Source organism: Rhineura floridana, chromosome 12 (genome assembly GCF_030035675.1).
Source record: "Rhineura floridana isolate rRhiFlo1 chromosome 12, rRhiFlo1.hap2, whole genome shotgun sequence".
Taxonomy (NCBI): Eukaryota; Metazoa; Chordata; class Lepidosauria; order Squamata; family Rhineuridae; genus Rhineura; species Rhineura floridana.
Window position 1 is genome coordinate 14,220,468 of NC_084491.1, and position 19,501 is coordinate 14,239,968.

A 19,501-nucleotide genomic window follows, 5' to 3' on the forward strand; every position below is an offset into this window, starting at 1 on the left:
TTGTAATGTTGATACGCTCCATTTCTTGTTTGACAATTTCTAACTTTCCCTGGTTCATGCCTCTCACATTCCATGTTCCTATTGTGTACGTCTTACAACTGCGGACTCTCCTTTCACATCTGTGTGCATCAGCCTCTGGGCTTCTATTCAGCTTTGACCCAGCTGCGTCATTAGTCACAGCGCTATTCGTACTCGTCCTTTGTTCTTCCCCAGTAGCTTGGTGAGTACCTTCTGTCCTGGGGGTCTCATCTTCCAGCACTATCTCGGGTTGCATTTTGGATACTCTGTTCATAGGGTTTTCGTGGTAAGAGGTATTCAGAGGTGGTTTACCATTGCCTTTCTCTGAGTTTGGATGCATCTTAGTTTGGTGTCTCAGCTTTGACTATTCCGCCTTGGGTGCCTCTTGGTCTAGACTCCTGACGGCATTGCTCTCAGCTTCTTCAACACTCTCAAACCCCCTCATCACGTTAAGATGTACATCCTAAAGGGGACTCTTTGTGTATGGGGCAGTGAAGTAAAGGCCCTGAATAGATGGTGATTTCACTATTTGTTTTTTTTGGGGGGGAGCATGAAAATTCAGCACTATTGGGGTAGCAGTGGCAGTGGCTTTAAAAAAATGATTTCACCATACGCTAGAGTGCCCTGCTGGTCCAGTCCATCCGCCGTTTTCTTTCTCCACAAAGGACTAGATGCAGTGCAGTTCAAGCACACAGGGTGGTATTCAGCTAATGTCTACTCAGGGTAGAACCATTGAAATTAATGAATCTAAGTTAGCCATTTCCATTAACTTCAGTGGGTCTACTCTATGTAAGACTAGCACTGAATACCACCCTGTGTGTGTGTGTGTGTGTAAAATAGTAGCCATCCCCACCCTCCCCAAAAAACCAGGGCAGCAAAATGTTGAGGGTTATTTTTCTAGCACCTAGAAAAGGAAGTCTTAACAACTCACTCTCTGTGCAGGAAACGCCAGCTGCATAGCGCCCGCCTCCTCTGGGACAGGTTACATGATTATCATGCCGGCAATGTGACAGGGCCATCTCTGTCCCAGAACATTTCACCCCGCTCATGACGACATTGTTGGCACTGACCTCTCCATACCAGTACCACGTTTCCTAGTAGGAAGCATAGCAATGGGAAAGGGAATTTAGTGCACATAATAATAACCCATCTGATATAAAACAAAGAAAATAATACAGAAAGTAATGGCAGGTCCAGGGAACTGTTTGGTTTTGCTTTTCTGCCCCCCCCCCGCAAGACCAATCAACTTTGCACAGGGCACTTGAAAAGGCTGTAGGCAGCTTCAAATTACCAGTTTGCACACTTTTCTTCTTGAAGGCCAAATGGAGGCTTTTCAGAAACACTTAATTCATGAAACACTTTGTTCCACTGTATGTATCGCACTGCTCCTATGGTTTTTGTACTATTCCTCTACAACCAGAGGGGCTTCAAAATTCAAACTCAACAGTACAATCCAGCCTAAGGCTACATGGCCAAAATCCATGAATCAAACTTCTTGAGACTCATCCTGGTTCCATCCAGCATTTCCATTGTTAATAACAACACTGGTCAGCACGTAAGCCTATTTTATATGCCTAGTCTTTTTAGGTCAACGCTTTTCATTCTTTTGGCCAGTTGAACTGCTATAGTTAATTGGGTAGTGTTTTCTTTTTGTACAGTCCATTCAGAGTGCTCCCTCACAGCAATTTAGTACAGACTTGATGCAGTTTTTCCCAGCATCCGCACAACGTGGTTCTCATCAAAATGTCATCCTGCATTCCCCCCTCCCCATCTGTTTAATCCTGATTTACTGCTTCAATAAGATTTTCTACTCATCAGGTTTTCAGTGGAAATCATAAATCTAGATTAAAGAGGGAAACAATGCAGAATGACATTTTGATAAGAACATGGTCGTATGGATGCTGTGCAAAACTTGCATGCATGAGCAACACCAAGTTCATAAAAACTGCTGTGTGGAAGCACCCTCAGGAGCATATTAATACAATAATTAATACAATCCTGTAGCTATCCCCTAGTGGTGAGTGTATAAATTCCTGCCCTCCTCACAAGTTTGTTGTTATATGCCTTTGATTACAACTTATGGTGACCCTATGATTTTTAAAAATTATATATATTCATAGGGTTTTCATGGTAAGAGGTATTCAGAGGTGGTTTAGCATTGCCTTCCTCTAAGCCTATGGCACCCGATATTCCCACGTGGTCTCCCATCCAAATACAAACCAGGCCTGACCCTGCTTAGCTTCCGAGATCAAACAAGATCAGGCGTGTTCAGAGTAGTATGGCCACAGGTCCTCACAAGTTTAAATACAATTAAAAGAAGTCCACAGACTGGTTGCATCTCTCTGCCCTGTCATTCCTTACAGGGGATTCCCAGTGTCTGTAGTCAGTCTGAATCTGACAAATAGTGCTCTTTGTTTGCAGCTATCCATTTGGTCCGGTCCAGACCAGCGGTTCCCAAACCTTTTTTCCCCATTGACCACTTGAAAATTGCTGAGGGTCTTGGTGGACCACTTAATGATTTTTCTGCCTGTTGTAGCCAGTGTAATGCGCTGTGCTAGATATATGAATTCTAATTGCATTTTAATTGCTTTTTATTTCTTTTATATTATATTTTATTGCACTATGATTTGCATTCCGTGGAATTAATATTGTAATACAATACAAGAAATAAAAATTTATAAATCATTATAAATATTTAATGTAGATATACCACGGACCATCTGAATGAAGCTTGTGAACCACTGGTGGTCCATGGACCGCAGTTTGGGAACCTCAGTTCCAGTCTACTTATTACTATTGTTTATTGCACTTCTTAAGTGTTCAGAGTTCTGCATCTATTGTACCTTGTAAGGTAGGCCAGTATTATCACCTCCATGTCTCAGCTGAGGCTGAAAGAAAGAGGAATGCTTAAGCCTACTTAATGTTTGTGGGAGAAACTTTTCAAGTAAAGGCTCCCCAGTTCATAGCTGAGATCTGTTCCTGTACTCACAGTGTCTAGGCCTCTAGGTAGACACAATACATGATGTGATGCCATCATGCTGTGCATTGTCCTACCCTCTCATCACATCACTGGCTGTCAGCCACAGGGGAGGGGAACAACACAATGATGTGTTGCATTGCACATTGTGTTCACCTAGACTCTGGCTGCATACACACCATACATGTAATGGTGTGGCTTCCCCTAACGAATTACATGGCTTCCCCCAAAGAATCCTGGACACTGTAGTTTACCCCTCACAGAGCTACAATTCTCAGCACCATTAATAAACGGCAGCTTGCAGGATGTTGCCACTTCTTGGCTACCTGTAGGCATCTGGTTGGCCACTGTGAGAACAGAATACTGGGCTAGATGGGCCATTGGCTTGATCCAGTGCGCTCTTAGGCCCTCATGTTCTTAAGTCATGGACTTTAAAGTTAAGCTGTCAGTCTCTTAATGACTGCCCTACACTACATCCAGTGAGAAGCAACTATTTAGCAGCTGCATCCTGGACCACTGGCATTTGCTCAAGAGGAATTAACTGAATTATGAACAAATTAAAATGCTATCTCCTTGAACTCGCTGAGTAATTGAGGCCTGGCACATGCGCTGGAAAACATGCAACAGCTCAGTAAACAGCAAATCAAATGGCTCATCAGCTTTTCAAGCTCATTGAATGGGCTGAGTCTGAATGGATTTTTTCATCAAGTAGCTGCCCTGCCAAAAAGTACAGGGCTGACCACTACTGTACAAATAGCCAGAGAAACAAAAGCACTGTATGGAAAACTTGGTCCATGCCCACTTGGTAGTGACGAGAACATTATTTGCTCTATTTTGGGGGGGGGGGGAATGTAGTTATTTTGAATCAATGTATGAAATTCAACTCCACATAGCCCCCACTTTCCTAGCCCTCAGCCTTCCACAAAACCTTTATGTTCTGCCAATCACAGAGACCCTCCTGCTCCTTGCATGAGTTTTTCTTTCCACCAGGCAAGCTAGGTCTTTCACTTCCCACACAATAACAGCACTGATAGTCAGCATTCCATGACTGGCCCTTCCTTCTTGTCACTTGGAATGTTTGTGATCAGTGGCATTATAGCAGCTTAGTCAATGGGAAGGCAAGGACATGGAGCTGATAGTCAACCAAATCTATGTACAAAGTTATAATATAGTTGGAGAAGCAACATTGTTTTGGACTGGCCATGGGAAACATAACGATTTGGAGATACAGGTAGGAATGGACGTATCGAAGAATGTCTCTTTCTGGTCCATGCCAGCTTTGCATGGGTTCATTTAGAAACTCTCTGCATTCTGTTTGGCAGTAATTTGTAGTGTTTTTTTAAAAAATAACTGGACAGAAAATTGTATTTTAACTATTCTTTCACACAACATGCACTTCTAAAAGTATTTTTTCCCCTCGAAGTATGCATTTTGTTACTTTTCGGAGCCAAGAACTGCAATACAAAATTCAGAGAAGTGCAATATTGGAAGGATGACTGCAGTCTGATCTGCACATTAGTCCAGTATGTGGCCTGTTGCTTAATATTGGAATCCCCACTGAATGAATTCCTCAAGCAGGCCTCAGGGCCTACTCCAGCTGGACTCTGTCTCCCCCACATCCCTAAAAAAGTGATCTGCTCTCAGCTGCCCTGTAGGAAGGATGCTGGTGAGTTTTTAATATATTAATATTGTTTATTGCATTTTTAAAATATATGATTGAATATTACTTGTAAGGCACTTTGGTAAGATTTCAGGCTTGTATCGAGCTACAGCTATCTCTTCTTCTGTTTCAGAGAAAACTCACTGAAATTCATGGACCTAAATTAGCCAGACCCATTGAAATTAATGGACCTAGACTTCCGGGAAGGGTGACTTCGCTTGTGCCTGCTTTTGAGACGGGCTCCCGCCTCAAAAGAAGCTTATTCAGATATAAATCTGTCAGAACATTTTTTTTTTGACTGATGAAATTTCTCCCGGGCAGGGAGAAACGTAGAGATCAACCTCAAAAGCCTGTTTTTGTTGGGAGGACTGGATTTCATTAATTTATGAGAAAGGTCCAGCCAGCAATGCCGGACGGACTTCCGAACAAGCTCTATCTGATTAATGCGATACGTTTATCTTTTCTTCAAAGAGAAAACGGACTAACAGGCAAGCACCCTTCTTTCTATTATTTTTTTTACTTGGTTTAAATTGTTGCAGCAAAAAGAGATTTGTCAAATGAATCAGCTTTAAAGAACTTCTGGGTGAGCTATAACTCTTCTCTGTTATTCACGAAATTAACAGCTTATCTCTGTTTCTATTGCAAAAAGCTGTCCTGGAAGTGCATTCTAAAGATATAAACAGAAGAGGGATTTCTATTCCGAGGAACATTATATTGTCTGGGACTATTCTCTTTTTGGTCTATTTTATTTTGACGAATCTGCTTCTTCACGACGCCACTAACTGTTTTGATGCTGGGAACTAAATTTGTTTTGTATTCTTGAACATAGAGAGATAAGGCAGGCTGTTCTGTTTATACTGTGATGTCATCAAGCCTGGAATATTAACCCAATTGTTGCTGAAATAAGCAGTGGTTCTTCTTTATTTTTGTTTTGTTTTGTTTTCGTGGTTTTAAAAATGGCAATCAAGAAAGTGGCTGAGAATCTGGAAGTAATGTTTCAGAAAATAATGGATGAGATTGAGATAACGAAACAAACCCTGCGACGGGGCAGTAAGGAGCTGAAAATTGAACTGAGCAAAATGATGCAGGAGCTTAAAGAAATAGGGGATCCTGTGAGAGAGGAGAATGAGATCAGAGATGAGAAAAGAAAAAATAAATGGAAGATACAAGCCCTGGAGATTGGAACAAATGTGGAATTGGAAAAAGATCTGGAGTTTATGGATATTAGAAATAAAATCTACTGTTTGGAATTTAACGTTATCTCTGAAGAAATTAATGAAGATATTAGAGATAAAGTTATCAATGGCTTGGATAATCTTCTGGACTGGAATGACGTGATGGAGCTTGATATAGAGAAAATCTATGGAATTAACTGCAGCCATGTGACAATGGAAAAACTCTCAAGAGATGAGCCAGTGCATTTTGTAAAAAAGAAGAACACAGATATGACTTTACAACAATATTTCAGCAACTTATTCAGAATTGATGGCAAGAAAATATTTGGGATAGAGGAAATTCCCATCAGACTCTTATTATATGACTATGGCTATGACAGCAGGATTATTATGGAATACTGATAATGGAAGATTGGACACTGAAATTACTGGATTTAACAGGACTATTGAAGATGGAAGATGGAATTAATAGGGATAATGGAATAATGGCTATTGAAATTATTGGACCTAACAGATTTTGATGAGATGGATTAATCGATATGTTTATTTGGACTATGGTTATGACAATAAGATGATTACTATTATTAACGAGATGGATTAATCGACATGTTTATTTGGAGAAAAATTGATAGATATATTTCTTAAAGAATTGAAACCTCTCTGACTTTTTGTGGAAAGAATAAAGTAATGTTTATGAGATTTGATGATTAATTAAGATAACTACTGGAGGAAAGTGATTTTATAATATAATTTAAGAGACAGGATTGTTATATATTGTAGACCTATAACTGATTTGATCTGCGACAAATGGGAAGTCAACATTTTATTTTTTTTGTTTAATCATTTTTGTTTTGTTTTGTTTTTTGTCTTTGAATGTTTTATGATTTTGTTTTGTATGTTTTATGAAAATTTGAATAAAAATTATTGTAAAAAAAAAAGAAATTAATGGACCTAAAAAATTTTTATCACATAATCCTCATCCATAGCCGGGGGCTAGTCTGGTCCTATAACACCTGTCTATCAAATGAGCGGAAAGGCTGGAAAATACAATAGACAGTTCTTGAGGGTTAGTCCAACTATCATGGCTTCTCCTTTTCGCCATCTGGTAGTTTGATGATGCAATTTATTGCAAATGCACTGATTTTGGACTGGTTGTAGCTATTGAGTGGTCAAGCTTTGAATTCCCAGCGCTACCCTGCAAAACACAACTCATCTATTAATTTATCCGCTTGATCTGTTTTGAGTCAGAAGTGCTGCCACAATAGCATTGTTGCCCATTGAATAAATTACATCTGTTGTTTGGAAGGATAACAAAAAGGCCATTCTGTAGCCAAGATGCACTTTTAAGGCTAATACCATGGAGACAGGATTAAGATTTTGGTTCTGGAGGGATCAGGGTTTTGTAAAGTCAACAGGGTCTACCAAAGCTGTCTGTATTGGAAACAGTTCAAAGCTACAGTGAGATCCTACAAAGATTAATACTGCACCAACCAGTGTGTGGAAGGATCACTTCAGAGCTGAATATTCAGTGCAGCTTCAAAAATCTCTGCACTTGAAATCCAGGATGAAGAGAGGAAGAACATTTTAAGAGCAAGTGGGCTGTTTTGAAAACACCCATCATGCAATACAAAAATTATTTTTTCCTGTTCCAGGAGTGAAGTTTTCAGTATGGTTCAGTTTTTGAGTAGGGAGAAGCCAATTGTGAAGGGCACCTGTTGACTGTGAGAACCTTGGAGCAGTTTTTAAAACATTATTTATTTTTTAAAATATAAACTCCTGCTAGGATACCTTTCTTTTTCTTTAGTTTTGCACATACACACACACATGAATACACACCCCACTTATTTCTTAACATTCTTTTCTTTTTCAAGCCTCCTGTTTGGTTGAAGATATTTTTGAATTGAAATGTTTCTGAGTTTTTTAGATTTGCTTTTAACTTAATGGTTTATAATGCCATGACCGGGCGGTATTTTCCCGCCCCGGGCCATCCCTGTGTCCTGCAGCCATCAGGGAGGAGCCTAGGCCAGGCAGGGCGAAAGGGGTGTGCCACCGCTGGCTCTACAGGTGTCTCTCTGCATGGGCTGGGGGTTGCTGGCCGCTGCGGTTCGGCTGCTGGGGCGGCCACCACCACAGGCTCAGCCACTTGCGTGCAACAAGGGAACTTATGTAGGAGGAAGGGGACCACCATCACCCACGGAAGAGGGAAAGCTGCCTCCTGCTTGCCTGCCTGCTTGTTTGCTGGCTTGCTGCTGTTGCTGCTGCTAGGCTACCACTACCGTCCTCAACCTGTCGGACTTTTGCTCTGTAGATTGCCTGGCTTTGGCGGGACTTGTGGGTTTTGAGTTATATGCCTGGGAGAGAGGACTCAGAGCCAAGTAGGGAGACTTGAGGGGTCCCCAATTAGTGTAGTGATGGGTAGAGGGAGATACAGCGTTGTGAGGACTTCCCAGGTAACAGGAATGCGGCCCAGGCAGTTAATGGTTGTGTCTTGTTCCTGTCCTCCCTACACCCGCAGGTCTGTTGGTTGCCCTATCAGCCAGCTCTCAGGCCTCCAGATGCTGCTAAATGCCAGATAGGTGCATAATAAGTTCTCCCTCATTCACAATTTAATTGTGGATGAGGCAGCCGATCTGGCATGTATAACTGAGACCTGGGTGGGTGAGCAGGGAGGAGTCAGTCTCTCCCAGCTCTGCCCACCAGGGTACCTGGTTCATCATCAGGGCACACCTGAGGGTTGGGGAGGGGTGTTGCTGTGGTCTATAGAAGCTCCATCTCCCTCTGCAAGCACCCTGTCCATGTGACTACTGGTCTGGAGTGGTTGCACCTTGTGTTGGGTCAGCAGGACAGACTGGGGATTCTGTTGGTGTACCGCCTACCCAAATGCCCAACAGACTCCCTAGCTGAGCTGACGGAGGTGGTCTCAGGTGTACTGCTGAGATCCCCCAGACTGTTGGTTCTGGGAGATGTCAACATTCATGCCAAGGCCGCCTTAACTGGGGTGGGTTTCATGGTCTCCATGACAGCCATGGGACTGTCCCAATATGCCACTGGCCCAACACATGTAGAGGGGCATACTCTAGACTTGGTTTTTGTAACTGGACATGGAGATGATGATCTGAAAGTGGGGGGCCTTACATCAGTCCCTTTGTCATGGACAGGTCACAGCTTGCTGAAGTTTAGACTTACAGCAGCTTTTCCCCTCTGCAAGGGTGGGGGACCTATTAAGATGGTCTGCCCCCAGAGACTAATGGATCCAGATGGTTTCCAAAGGGCTCTGGGAAGTTTTCCCGCTGATAGGGTTGGGGCTCCTGTCAAAACCCTAGTTGACCTGTGGAATACAGAAAATCACCCATGCAGTTGACATGATTGCTCCTGAGTGCCCTCTCCTGTGTAGAGCTTGTACGGCTCCATGGTACACCCCAGAGCTGAGAGTGATGAAGAGGAGGAGAAGGCTTGAGTGCAGATGGAGACAAACTCTTGGTGGATGCAATCAAATACTGATAAGTGCCTATAGTAAGTTGTATTCAGGGGCAGCAAAGACAGAATAAAAAACAAGATTCGTACTAAAAAAGTGCTTATCAATGGTTCTTTCCCAAACTGGGCAGAAGTAACGAGTGGGGTACCATAGGGCTCGGTCCTGGGCCCAGTGCTCTTTAACATTTTTATTAACGACTTGGATGAGGAGGTACAGAGCATGGTTATCAAATCTGCAGATGATACAAGATTGGGGGGCATAGCTAATACCGTGGAAGACAGAAACAAAATTCAAAGAAACCTTGATAGGCTGAAGCATTGGGCTGAAAACAACAGAATGCAATTCAACAGGGATAAATGCAAAGTTCTACACTTAGGAAAAAGAAACCAAATGCACAGCTATAAGATGTGGGATACTTGGCTCAGCAATACAACATGTGAGAAGGATCTTGGAATTATCGTTGATCACAAGCTGAATATGAGCCAAAAGTGTGATGTGGCTGCAAAAAAGGCAAATGCTATATTAGGCTGCATTAACAGAAGTATAATTTCCAAATCACGTGACGTATTAGTTCCCCTCTATTCAGCACTGGTTAGGCCTCATCTCGAATACTGCATCCAGTTCTGGTCTCCGCACTTCAAGAAGGATGCAGACAAACTGAAACAGGTTCAGAGGAGGGCAACAAGGATGATCAGGGGACTGGAAACAAAGCCCTATGAGGAGAGACTGAAAGAACTGGGCATGTTTAGCCTTGAGAAGAGATGACTGAGGGGAGATGAAAGGATGTCACATAGAGGAGGGCCGGGATCTCTTCTCGATTGTCCCAGAGTGCAGGTCACGGAATAATGGGCTCAATTGCAGGAAGCCAGATTTTGACTGAACGACAGGAAAAACTTCCTAACTGTTAGAGCCATACGACAATGGAAGCAATTACCTAGAGAGGTAGTGGGTTCTCTGACACTGGAGGCGTTCAAGAGGCAGCTGGACAGCCATCTGTCGGGAATGCTTTGATTTGGATACCTGCATTGAGCAGGGGGTTGGACTTGATGGCCTTATAGGCCCCTTCCAACTCCACTATTCTATGATTCTATGAATATTTTGCTGCCACTATTAAATCATCAATTTGCCGCCCAGTGGAGCTCTTCAGAGTTGTCTGGGGGCTATTACATGCTGGCCCCAAGGACATGGTAGAACCCTCTGAGGCCCGCTGTAATGAATTTGCTAGGCACTTCCAGGATAAAATATTAGGCATCCGCCAGGACTTAGACTCCAGTGTTATAGCAGGTGAATCAAGTGAGATATCCAGAGCACAGTCTTGTCCTGATTTCTTGGATGAGTTTCAGTTGGTACAGCTTGAGGACGTTGACAAGGTGCTTGGGAAGGTTTATGCAACCACTTCTGTGCTGGATCCTTGCCCTTCGTGGCTAATAAAAGCTAGCAGGGATGGAACAGCCGGCTGGGCCAGGGAAGTGATTAATGCCTCTCTGCAAGAGGGAGTGGTCCCAAGCCCCCTGAAAGAGGCAGCAGTGAGAACACCCCTGAAGAAATCTTCCCTGGACCTGGAAAATCTTAATAACTATAGGCTGGTGGGAAATGTTCCATTCCTGAGCAAGGTCCTGGAACGAGTGGTTGCAGGCCAGCTCCAGACAGTCTTGGATGAGACTGATTATCTGAATCCATTTCAGTCAGGTTTCAGGCCTGGTTTTGGCATGGAAACAGCCTTGGTCGCCCTGTAGGATGACCTTTGTCGGGAGAGAGACAGGGGAAGTGTGACTCTGTTGATTCTCCTTGATCTTTCAGTGGCTTTCAATACCATCGACCATGGTATCCTTCTAGGATGACTGGCTGAGTTGGGAGTGGGAAGTACTGCATGGCAGTGGTTCCGCTCCTACTTGGTGGGTCGATTCCAGAACGTAGTGTTTGGGGAACACTGCTCGGCCCCGTGGATTCTCCAGTATGGGGTTCCGCAGGGGTCAGTTCCATCCCTCATGCTGTTTAACATCTACATGAAACCATTGGGTGTAGTCATCCGGAGTTTTGGAGTGTGTTGCCATCAGTACGCTGATGACACGCAGCTCTACTTCTTTTCATTTTCTTCAGGTGAGGCTGTCAATGTGTTGAACCGGTGCCTGGCTGCGACAATGGACTGGATGAGGGCTAATAAACTGAGGCTCAATCCAGACAAGACTTAGATGCTGTTAGTGGGTGGTTCTTCTAACTGGATGGTGAATGTCCAACCTGTTCTGGATGGGGTTGCACCCCCCCCCGACAGAGCAGGTTCATAGTTTGGAGGTTCTCCTAGAACCATCTCTGTCACTTGATGTAGCCTTGGTGGCACGGAGTGCCTTCTATCAACTTCGTTTGGTGGCCTAGCTACGCCCCTATCTGGACAGGGATAACCTGGCTTCAGTTGTCCATGCTCTGGTAACTGCAATGCACTCTACGTGGGGCTGCCTTTGAAGACGGTTCGGAAACTGCAGCTTGTGCAAAATGCAGCAGCCAGATTGGTAACAGGGACCAGACAGTTCGAACATATAAAACTGATTCTGGCCCGCTTGCATTGGCTGCCTGTATGTTTCTGAGCCCAATTCAAGGTGCTGGTAACCTATAAAGTCTTAGACGGCTTGGGACCACAATATCTAACGAAATGCCACTCCTGACACAAACCCACCCGTACACTATGCTCAACATCAAAGGTCCTCCTCCCGGTGCCTACTCCAAGGGAAGTTTGGAGGGTGGCAACAAGGGAGAGGGCCTTCTCAGTGATGGCCCGCAAATAATGGAATGATCTCCCCAATGAAGTTCGCTTGGTGTCAACATTGTTATCTTTTCGGCACCAGATCAAGACTTTCCTTTTCTCCTAGGCATTCTAACAGCATGTGCTGAGCTCTGACCCCAGGTCTTTTACCTTGTTTATCTGTGCTTCATGGTTTTAAACTTCGTATGTTTTTTAAAAATTGTATATTTGTTTTAATGTTCAATGTTTTTAATTTTTCTAAAACCGCCCAGAGAGCTTTGGCTATGGGGCAGTAAGTAAGTAAGTAATAAGTAAGTAAGTAAGTAAGTGAGTAATCTTACTGAAACATGCAGGAGAGAGGGGTGCATGTGTTTGTGTGAAGTATGGATGGGGGAGAAATTTGATTCAGTTCGCATTTAAAGGTGAACTTACCTAATTCACACTTTCCAAAACAATACATGAACCAAATCCCAGCCATTATTTGAAATTTGCATTTCTCTGAATTTTACATTGTAAAACTCAAGCTGAGTAATGTGTACATTAATGCATATTTTGGGGTAAAGTGTGCATATAAATGCATACAGTGAAAATAATTACATTGGGGGAAATTGCTTGTAAGAATAGGTATATTACACAAAACTGCATACAAAAATGTGTTTATTAGGAGAAATTTGCACTAAAATGTTGACAAATTTTCATGAGCTTTTTTAGTCACAAATTACTGCAAAAATGTGGAGAATGGAAAGATAGGAAAAATGTGAAACTGAGAGAATAGAAATCGACAGATTTGTCCATCAGTGTGAAGACTGACAGCTGAACCAGCATTGGACTTGCTGGCATGTATACATAAGGCACATTGTGAAGCCACTGGTAAAGGACTCACTGTGATTGCTGTTAAAATTTCATGTCTATCTTCATGCTCTCAATAATCAGAATAAAAGCATTTTCACATGAGGCTGAAATAGTCTTTTTTTCTACATTTGATTGTTTGTCCACATTCTCTCCTGCATTTACAACATAGGAAACTGCCTTAACAATAGCTCAGTATGCAGCTACACTGAGTGGCAGTAGCTCTCTGGGTTTTAGACTCTCCCAGCCCTATCTGCAGGTGCTGGGGATTTGAACCTGGAACCTTCTGCACGGAAACATGTGCTCTGCCACTTACCTACACCCATGTGGTATAAGTATCATGCAAGAAGGATCTCAGATTAGTACTGACTATTGTGATGTGGCATCTTCAGATGGGGCTGGGAGATACTTCTGTCTGAAACCCTGGAGAACTGATGCCAGTCAGTGCAGACAATTCTGAGGTAGATGGACTAATGGTGCGGCTCAGTATAAGGCAGTTTCCTATGTTTCTATGTTCCTCTGTCTTGGATCCTGCACAAGAAGTATATTTCTGAAGGATGAATGAACTGTATGTACCATTGCTTCTGCGGTAACACACCGTCTAGTTAATCTCATTGCCAAAGGCCCCCTTGCACAGCTGCGCACGCGAGCACGCGCGCACACACACACACACACACACATTGGGGGGGGACCCTGTTCCACACATAAGAGTTGCTATATACCGCAATCAAGGGGTGCAGCCTGGAGCAACACAAGGGTCTTTTCTATTTCAAATATCGGTAGCCCCAGCCACAGGAAAGTGCCCCACATCAAATAGCATTACCCCTACTTCTGTCAACACAGCTGAGAGATCAGAAAGGATGGTGTTCAACTGATGTATTTGCCTTGAACTCTTGAACCAGAAATTGGCAGCCACACAAGAAAATAAACCAAATCTCTAAGGTGAAGCTTTCCAGCTCAAGTTCTAAGATGCACACATGGTAGACTGTCACAAATGTTCCCCTGCTGCCACCTCCTCTGGCCTTGACAATGAAGATGTGTGTTTTCACCAACTTATTTCTTGGGGAAATGTCCCAGGAACAGTTGGTGCAGTTTGCAGCACATCACAGGTGGAGCCATTGAGTAGAGCTCCACTTATGAGTACTGTTGTGGAACAGTGAGTTCCTCATCAAAGAAGAACTCACTTCCCAGCAACATTCTGCACTATATTTGAACAATATCTGGGTGTAGGATCTTCTCCATGAAAAGGGCTGAAGCAAATTTGTTGGGTAGGAAGCTTTTTAAACACCTCCCTCCAGATGTGTTCATGTGAAGCAGCAGAACGGAGTGGTTACTCATAACTAGATCCACTGGTGAGAAAAGCTCCAGCTGATCTTCTGAAATGAAGCTGCAAGTGGCAAGCTGGAACCCTCCTCATCAACAGAATTAATCACCAGTAGGTACCCAAACCTGCTGTGTTGTACTCCTGCTTTTCTACTTAGCAGAGCTTATTCCATACAGTCAATCACAAACAACTCTCCAATCGTGGTTTAAAGTCAACACATTTTTTTTATAGACAGAAAGAGGAAGATCTGGATAATTTGGGTGTTGCCTAGAAGAAGATCTAGCTTTCAGGGCCCATTTAAGTGTTACAAGGCTCAAGAATTTTAGGTCTTCCAGTAGAAGATGGGTAGGGAACCTCTGGCCCATGGGCCAAAGTTGGTCCACCAGTCCTCCCCATTTGGTCCAGGAGGATTTTTGGGCAAGCCACACCCACAATTGGGGATTCAAAGTGCAGTCATCTGACATCATAGTGACATCAGATGACTGACAGGTCGATGGGCCCCTAGATGTGGCCCACCAGAGGTGGGGAGATACACTTCTGGCCTACTGGCCAGAAAGGTTCCCCACACCTGCAGCAGAAAATTCTGGGAAGAGGAAAGACAAAAAAGGAACATCTCTCCCTCTTCCACCATCCAGAAAGGAAAAGGGTGATGGGAATTTTTAGGCTCAGCTAACATGGATGGTTCCACTGTGGTCAAAAAGCAAATACAGATAAAGCTTGGACAGCTCCCTGTAGAAGGGTAATGCGAGTTCCTCGTTGGCAGGAAACCCAGAAGTGTGGATCAAGACTACCCATGTTGCTTGGCCAACCTCCTAATATATTGGTCCCAGGCTATGGTCTGAAGGCACATAAGGCCAGCTCCCTGCTGAAGCTAAACAAGGTCAGCTCTGGTCAGTGCCTGGATGGGAGTCCACCTGGGAACCATGTGTAAGCCGCCTTGGGTTTCTATCATGAAAAGAAAGGCGGGGTATAAATGTAATAAATAAATAAATAAATAAATAAATAAATAAATAAAGTACAAACAGACCCTCAAAATGAACACCCTTGAAGCAGAAATGCTTTAGGGAAAGATGTCTGAGTACTGAACCAACAACTGACTGTGGATTTATCACACTATAAATGGATTGTCTTAACTGGCCCTGGAAACTGGGGACTTAGAACATTGAAAAAGTATCTCAGAAAGTAAGTGGGTGGGTAAACAATCATCCATAAATGAGGCCTGGGTTTGAGAAGAGGGTAGCATGGCCACTACATAAAATGGGACAAACCCCATTTATGCCACCTTTGAGCAACTTGGAGGAAGGGTGGAGATATAAAGGTGATTAATCAAGAAGATCCATGCCCAGCAGGGAACAGACTCCAGGCAATGTGGTTGCTAAGGCAGGTCTGTCCTTTTAACAAATCTGTGACAAGCTCTGTACAGCCTGCCTGTGGATTTGGTCCCACCCTCCTCCTAACCACACACTCCCTAAAACATGGGTGTTCTGCTTCTCTTACTTAGTTGAAAATTATTTAATCTTAAATGTTCTCTTGGGGTTCTTTCATTTCTGTATCGCACTTTACTTGTTGCTGCAAAGCTATTATGCTGCTCAGTTTCTATCACAATTGCTTGGCTTAATACTTAAAGAATTTTCCATGGATATTGCAGACCCTATAGCTTATTCCATATAGACACAATAACTCTCCCACAGCAGTTTAAAGCCAACCCCCATGGGTAGGAGAAGCTCTTAAAGAAGAATTGCATCATCTGAATATAGATGAATGTCTCACTTTCATGGCCCATTTAAGGTGTCACAAGGGCAAAGAATTTGAGACCTCCCTAGTTTGGCTAACTTTTAACACAAGTGAAGTTGTGATACAACAGAGAATCACAAACAAGGAATGATGGAAGCATTCCTTGAAAGCAGAGGTTAAGGAAGATTGCAGGTTATGCTACTGGAATTAAAAAGTTCTTGGAGGATAAGGTCTACTGACCGCTATTAAACATCATGGTATAATGTAACCACCCTATATAGGGACAGCCAAATATCAGATGTTGGGGGCAAACAACAAAAGAAGGTCATCATCTTCATGCTCCGCTTATGAAGCATCAGGATGGTCACTGATGGAAACAGAACACTGGATCAGATGGACTTTTGGTATGGGTCAAAAAGGCTGTTCTTAACGCTTATGCATTGTGTGGAGATCCTTATATATGACCCAGCTTAAGTTGGCCTGTGAATTTTGGTTCTTGACCACCAGCTGAAGACCAATGATGCAGAGACTACTGATGGCACAAGATACTTCCACACACTGTGCTATTGGTATATATTGAATACAATCTGAAGCTCCACATGGCTACACTATGCATATAAAGAGCTCCACAATGCATGGAGCAGATCCATCACCCCTAACTACTGGCCATGCTGACTGTGGCTGATAGGAGTTGGAGTCATAGAATCTTAGACTAGTAGAGTTGGAAGGGGCCTATAAAGCCATAGAGTTCAACCCCCTGCTCAATGCAGGAACCTAACTTAAAGTATACCTGACAGGTGGCCTTTCCAGCTGCCTCTTGGATACCTCTAGTGTTGGACAGCCCACCACCTCCCTAGGTTATTGTTGTACTGCTCTAACAGTTAGGAAGTTTTTCCTGATGTCCAGTCAAAAACTGGCTTCCTGTAACTTGAGCCCATTATTCCGTGCCCTGCATTCTGAGATGATCGAGAAGAGATCCTGACCCTCCTTTGCGTGGCAGCCTTTTAAGAACCTGAAGAGTGCTATCGTATCTCCCCTCAGTCTTCTCAAGGCTAAACATGTTGAGTGCTTTCAGTCTCTCCTCATAGGGTTTTGTTTTCAGTTCCCTGATCATCCTCATTGCCCTCCTCTGAACCATTCTAGTTCGTCTACATCCTTTTTAAAGTGTGGTGTCCAGAACTGGAAGCAGTATTCAAGATGAGGCCTAACCAGTGCCAAATAGAGGGGAACTAGTACTTCACGTTAATTGATTGATTGATTGATTGATTGATTGATTGTATTTATATACCGCCCCATAGCCAAAGCTCTCTGGGCAGTTTACAGTAACTAAAAACATTAAAAACAAATATACAAATTTATAACACATCTTTTAAAAACAATTTAAAACACAATTTAAAAAATTTAAAACAATTTAAAAATACATGCTAAAATGCCTGGGAGAAGAGGAAAGTCTTGACCTGGCGCTGAAAAGATAACAGTGATGGTGCCAGGTGCACCTCGTCATGAAGATCATTCCATAATTTGGGAGCCACCACTGAGAAGGCCCTCTCCCTTGTTGCCACCCTCCGAGCTTCCCTCAGAGTAGGCACCAAGAGGAGGGCCTTAGATGTTGAGCATAGTGTTCGTATCGAAAGAGGCGTTCCATCAGGTATTGTGGTCCCAAGCTGTGTAAGGCTTTATAGGTTAAAAGCAGCACCTTGAATCGAGCTCGGAAACATACAGGCAGCCAATGCAAGTGGGCCAGAATTGGTTTTATATGTTCGGACCGTCTGGTCCCTGTTACTACATTTTGCACAAGCTGCAGTTTCTGAACCGTCTTCAAAGGCAGCCCCACGTAGAGTGCATTGCAGTAATCTAACTTGGAGGTTACCAGAGCATGGACAACTGAAGCCAGGTTATTCCTGTCCAGATACGGGCGCAGCTGGGCCACCAACTGAAGTTGGTAGAAGGCACTCCATGCCACCGAGGCTACCTCAAGAGGAACCTATATTTCAGTTAATGCAGCCTAAAATAGCATTTGCCTTTTTTTGTAGCCATATTGCCTTGTTAGTTCATATTCAGCTTGTGATCAACAACAATTCCAAGATCCTTCTTGCATGTAGTATTGATCCCCCATCTTATAACTGTGCACTTGGGTTTCTTTTTTCTAGGTGTAGAACTTTGCACTTATCCCTGTTAAATTTCATTCTGTTGTTTTCAGCCCAATGCTCCAGCCTATCAAGATCACTTTGAATTTTGTTTCTGTCCTCCAGGGCATTAGCTATCCCTACCAATTTTGGAAGGCCACAGGTTCTCATCCCTGCACTAGGAGCACAAGTAACATTTTATCTTTGCTCCTCATTTTTTAAGAGAATAGGAAAGAAGGTAGGACAGCGAGGATAAAGTTGAAATATGGTGACATGAAAGAGAGATGGTGAAAGTAGGGAGCCTGGGAAGATATACAGAAGACAGACATGAATAATGAAAAATAAAATGTGGTTTCCATGTAGCAGGTTGGGAATAATGTTGCATCCTAGAAAATATCACTCTTATTTCTTTGGCCCACTGGGAAACCAGCCAAGAGTCATTGGCATACCTGGAAGGCATGGGCAGCGTAGCCAAGGCCTAGCTGGCGACAGACCACCATGGCTTCTACCGTGCTCCACTTGTTACTACAGACTGTCCCCCACTTGAGTGTACCATTGTGCTCCCGGAGGATTTCCACTCGGCCTTCATAGGGTGTGCGGCCACCACTCAAACGTATCTGCAGATCATAAAAGAGAGAAAAAGAATTAAAAAGTGGTGACATGTCAATAAACCACTCTGATTCCATGTATACAGCATGGGGAAGCGAAATGCATTATGAAGCTTTCCTACTGACATCACGGCTTATGGAAAATTAGGCATTTGAAATCAGTAAGTAATTGGTCTTAGAATTAGAGGAATTTCATAGTGTAATATATATGTTTACTCATAAGCATAAGCCATCAATGGCTTTAATCATGATGTCAATGTACTATCTCCAGTGCAAGAGGTGGTATGCCTCTGAATACTTTGCTGAGAATCAAAAGCAGGGAGAGTGAAGTGTGTAGCAGCTGTAAAAAAGGCAAATTCCATGCTATGGATCATTAGGAAAGGTATTGAAAATAAAACTGCCAATATAATGATGTTATATAAATCTATGGTGCGGCCACATTTGGAATACAGCTAAGGCCCAACCTGGTCACCCAGGGGCGCCAGGCCTGAAAGTTTCCCTGTCAGAAACCCTGGAGAACTGTTGCCAGTCAGCGTAGGCAACACTGAACTAGGTGGACCAATGATCTGACTCCATCTAAGGCAACTTCCTAAGTGTCATTTCAAATTGTATATCATAGGGGGAAGAGTTTTAATGCTACTATGATTGAGCACAGCAGAGTTTATGAAACGCAGAACTTGAATAATGGCTAAGATGCTGCTTAAACTATGTTGTGCTCTCTGAGTCTAAAAGAACACAGATGTTAAAGTGAATGGAACAAGTACAGCCTGGCCAAATGACTGGATACAAATCTCACAAGTGGACTGGCCGCCAGCCAA

General features: G+C 43.3%; 1 protein-coding gene and 1 pseudogene across 1 annotated transcript in view; both read right to left on the minus strand.

Annotated features, from left to right (window-relative positions):
• Positions 1-19,501, minus strand: part of LOXL2 (lysyl oxidase like 2) — a 124,892-nt gene that overhangs the window by 17,278 nt on the left and 88,113 nt on the right. The window contains exons 8-9 of the mRNA XM_061593529.1: positions 18,525-18,692; positions 950-1,112 (exon numbers count right to left, since the gene is read on the minus strand). Of these exons, the coding sequence (XP_061449513.1) occupies positions 950-1,112; positions 18,525-18,692 (331 nt within the window). The remainder of the gene's footprint in view (positions 1-949; positions 1,113-18,524; positions 18,693-19,501) is intronic.
• Positions 2,190-2,308, minus strand: LOC133368893 (5S ribosomal RNA; annotated as a pseudogene).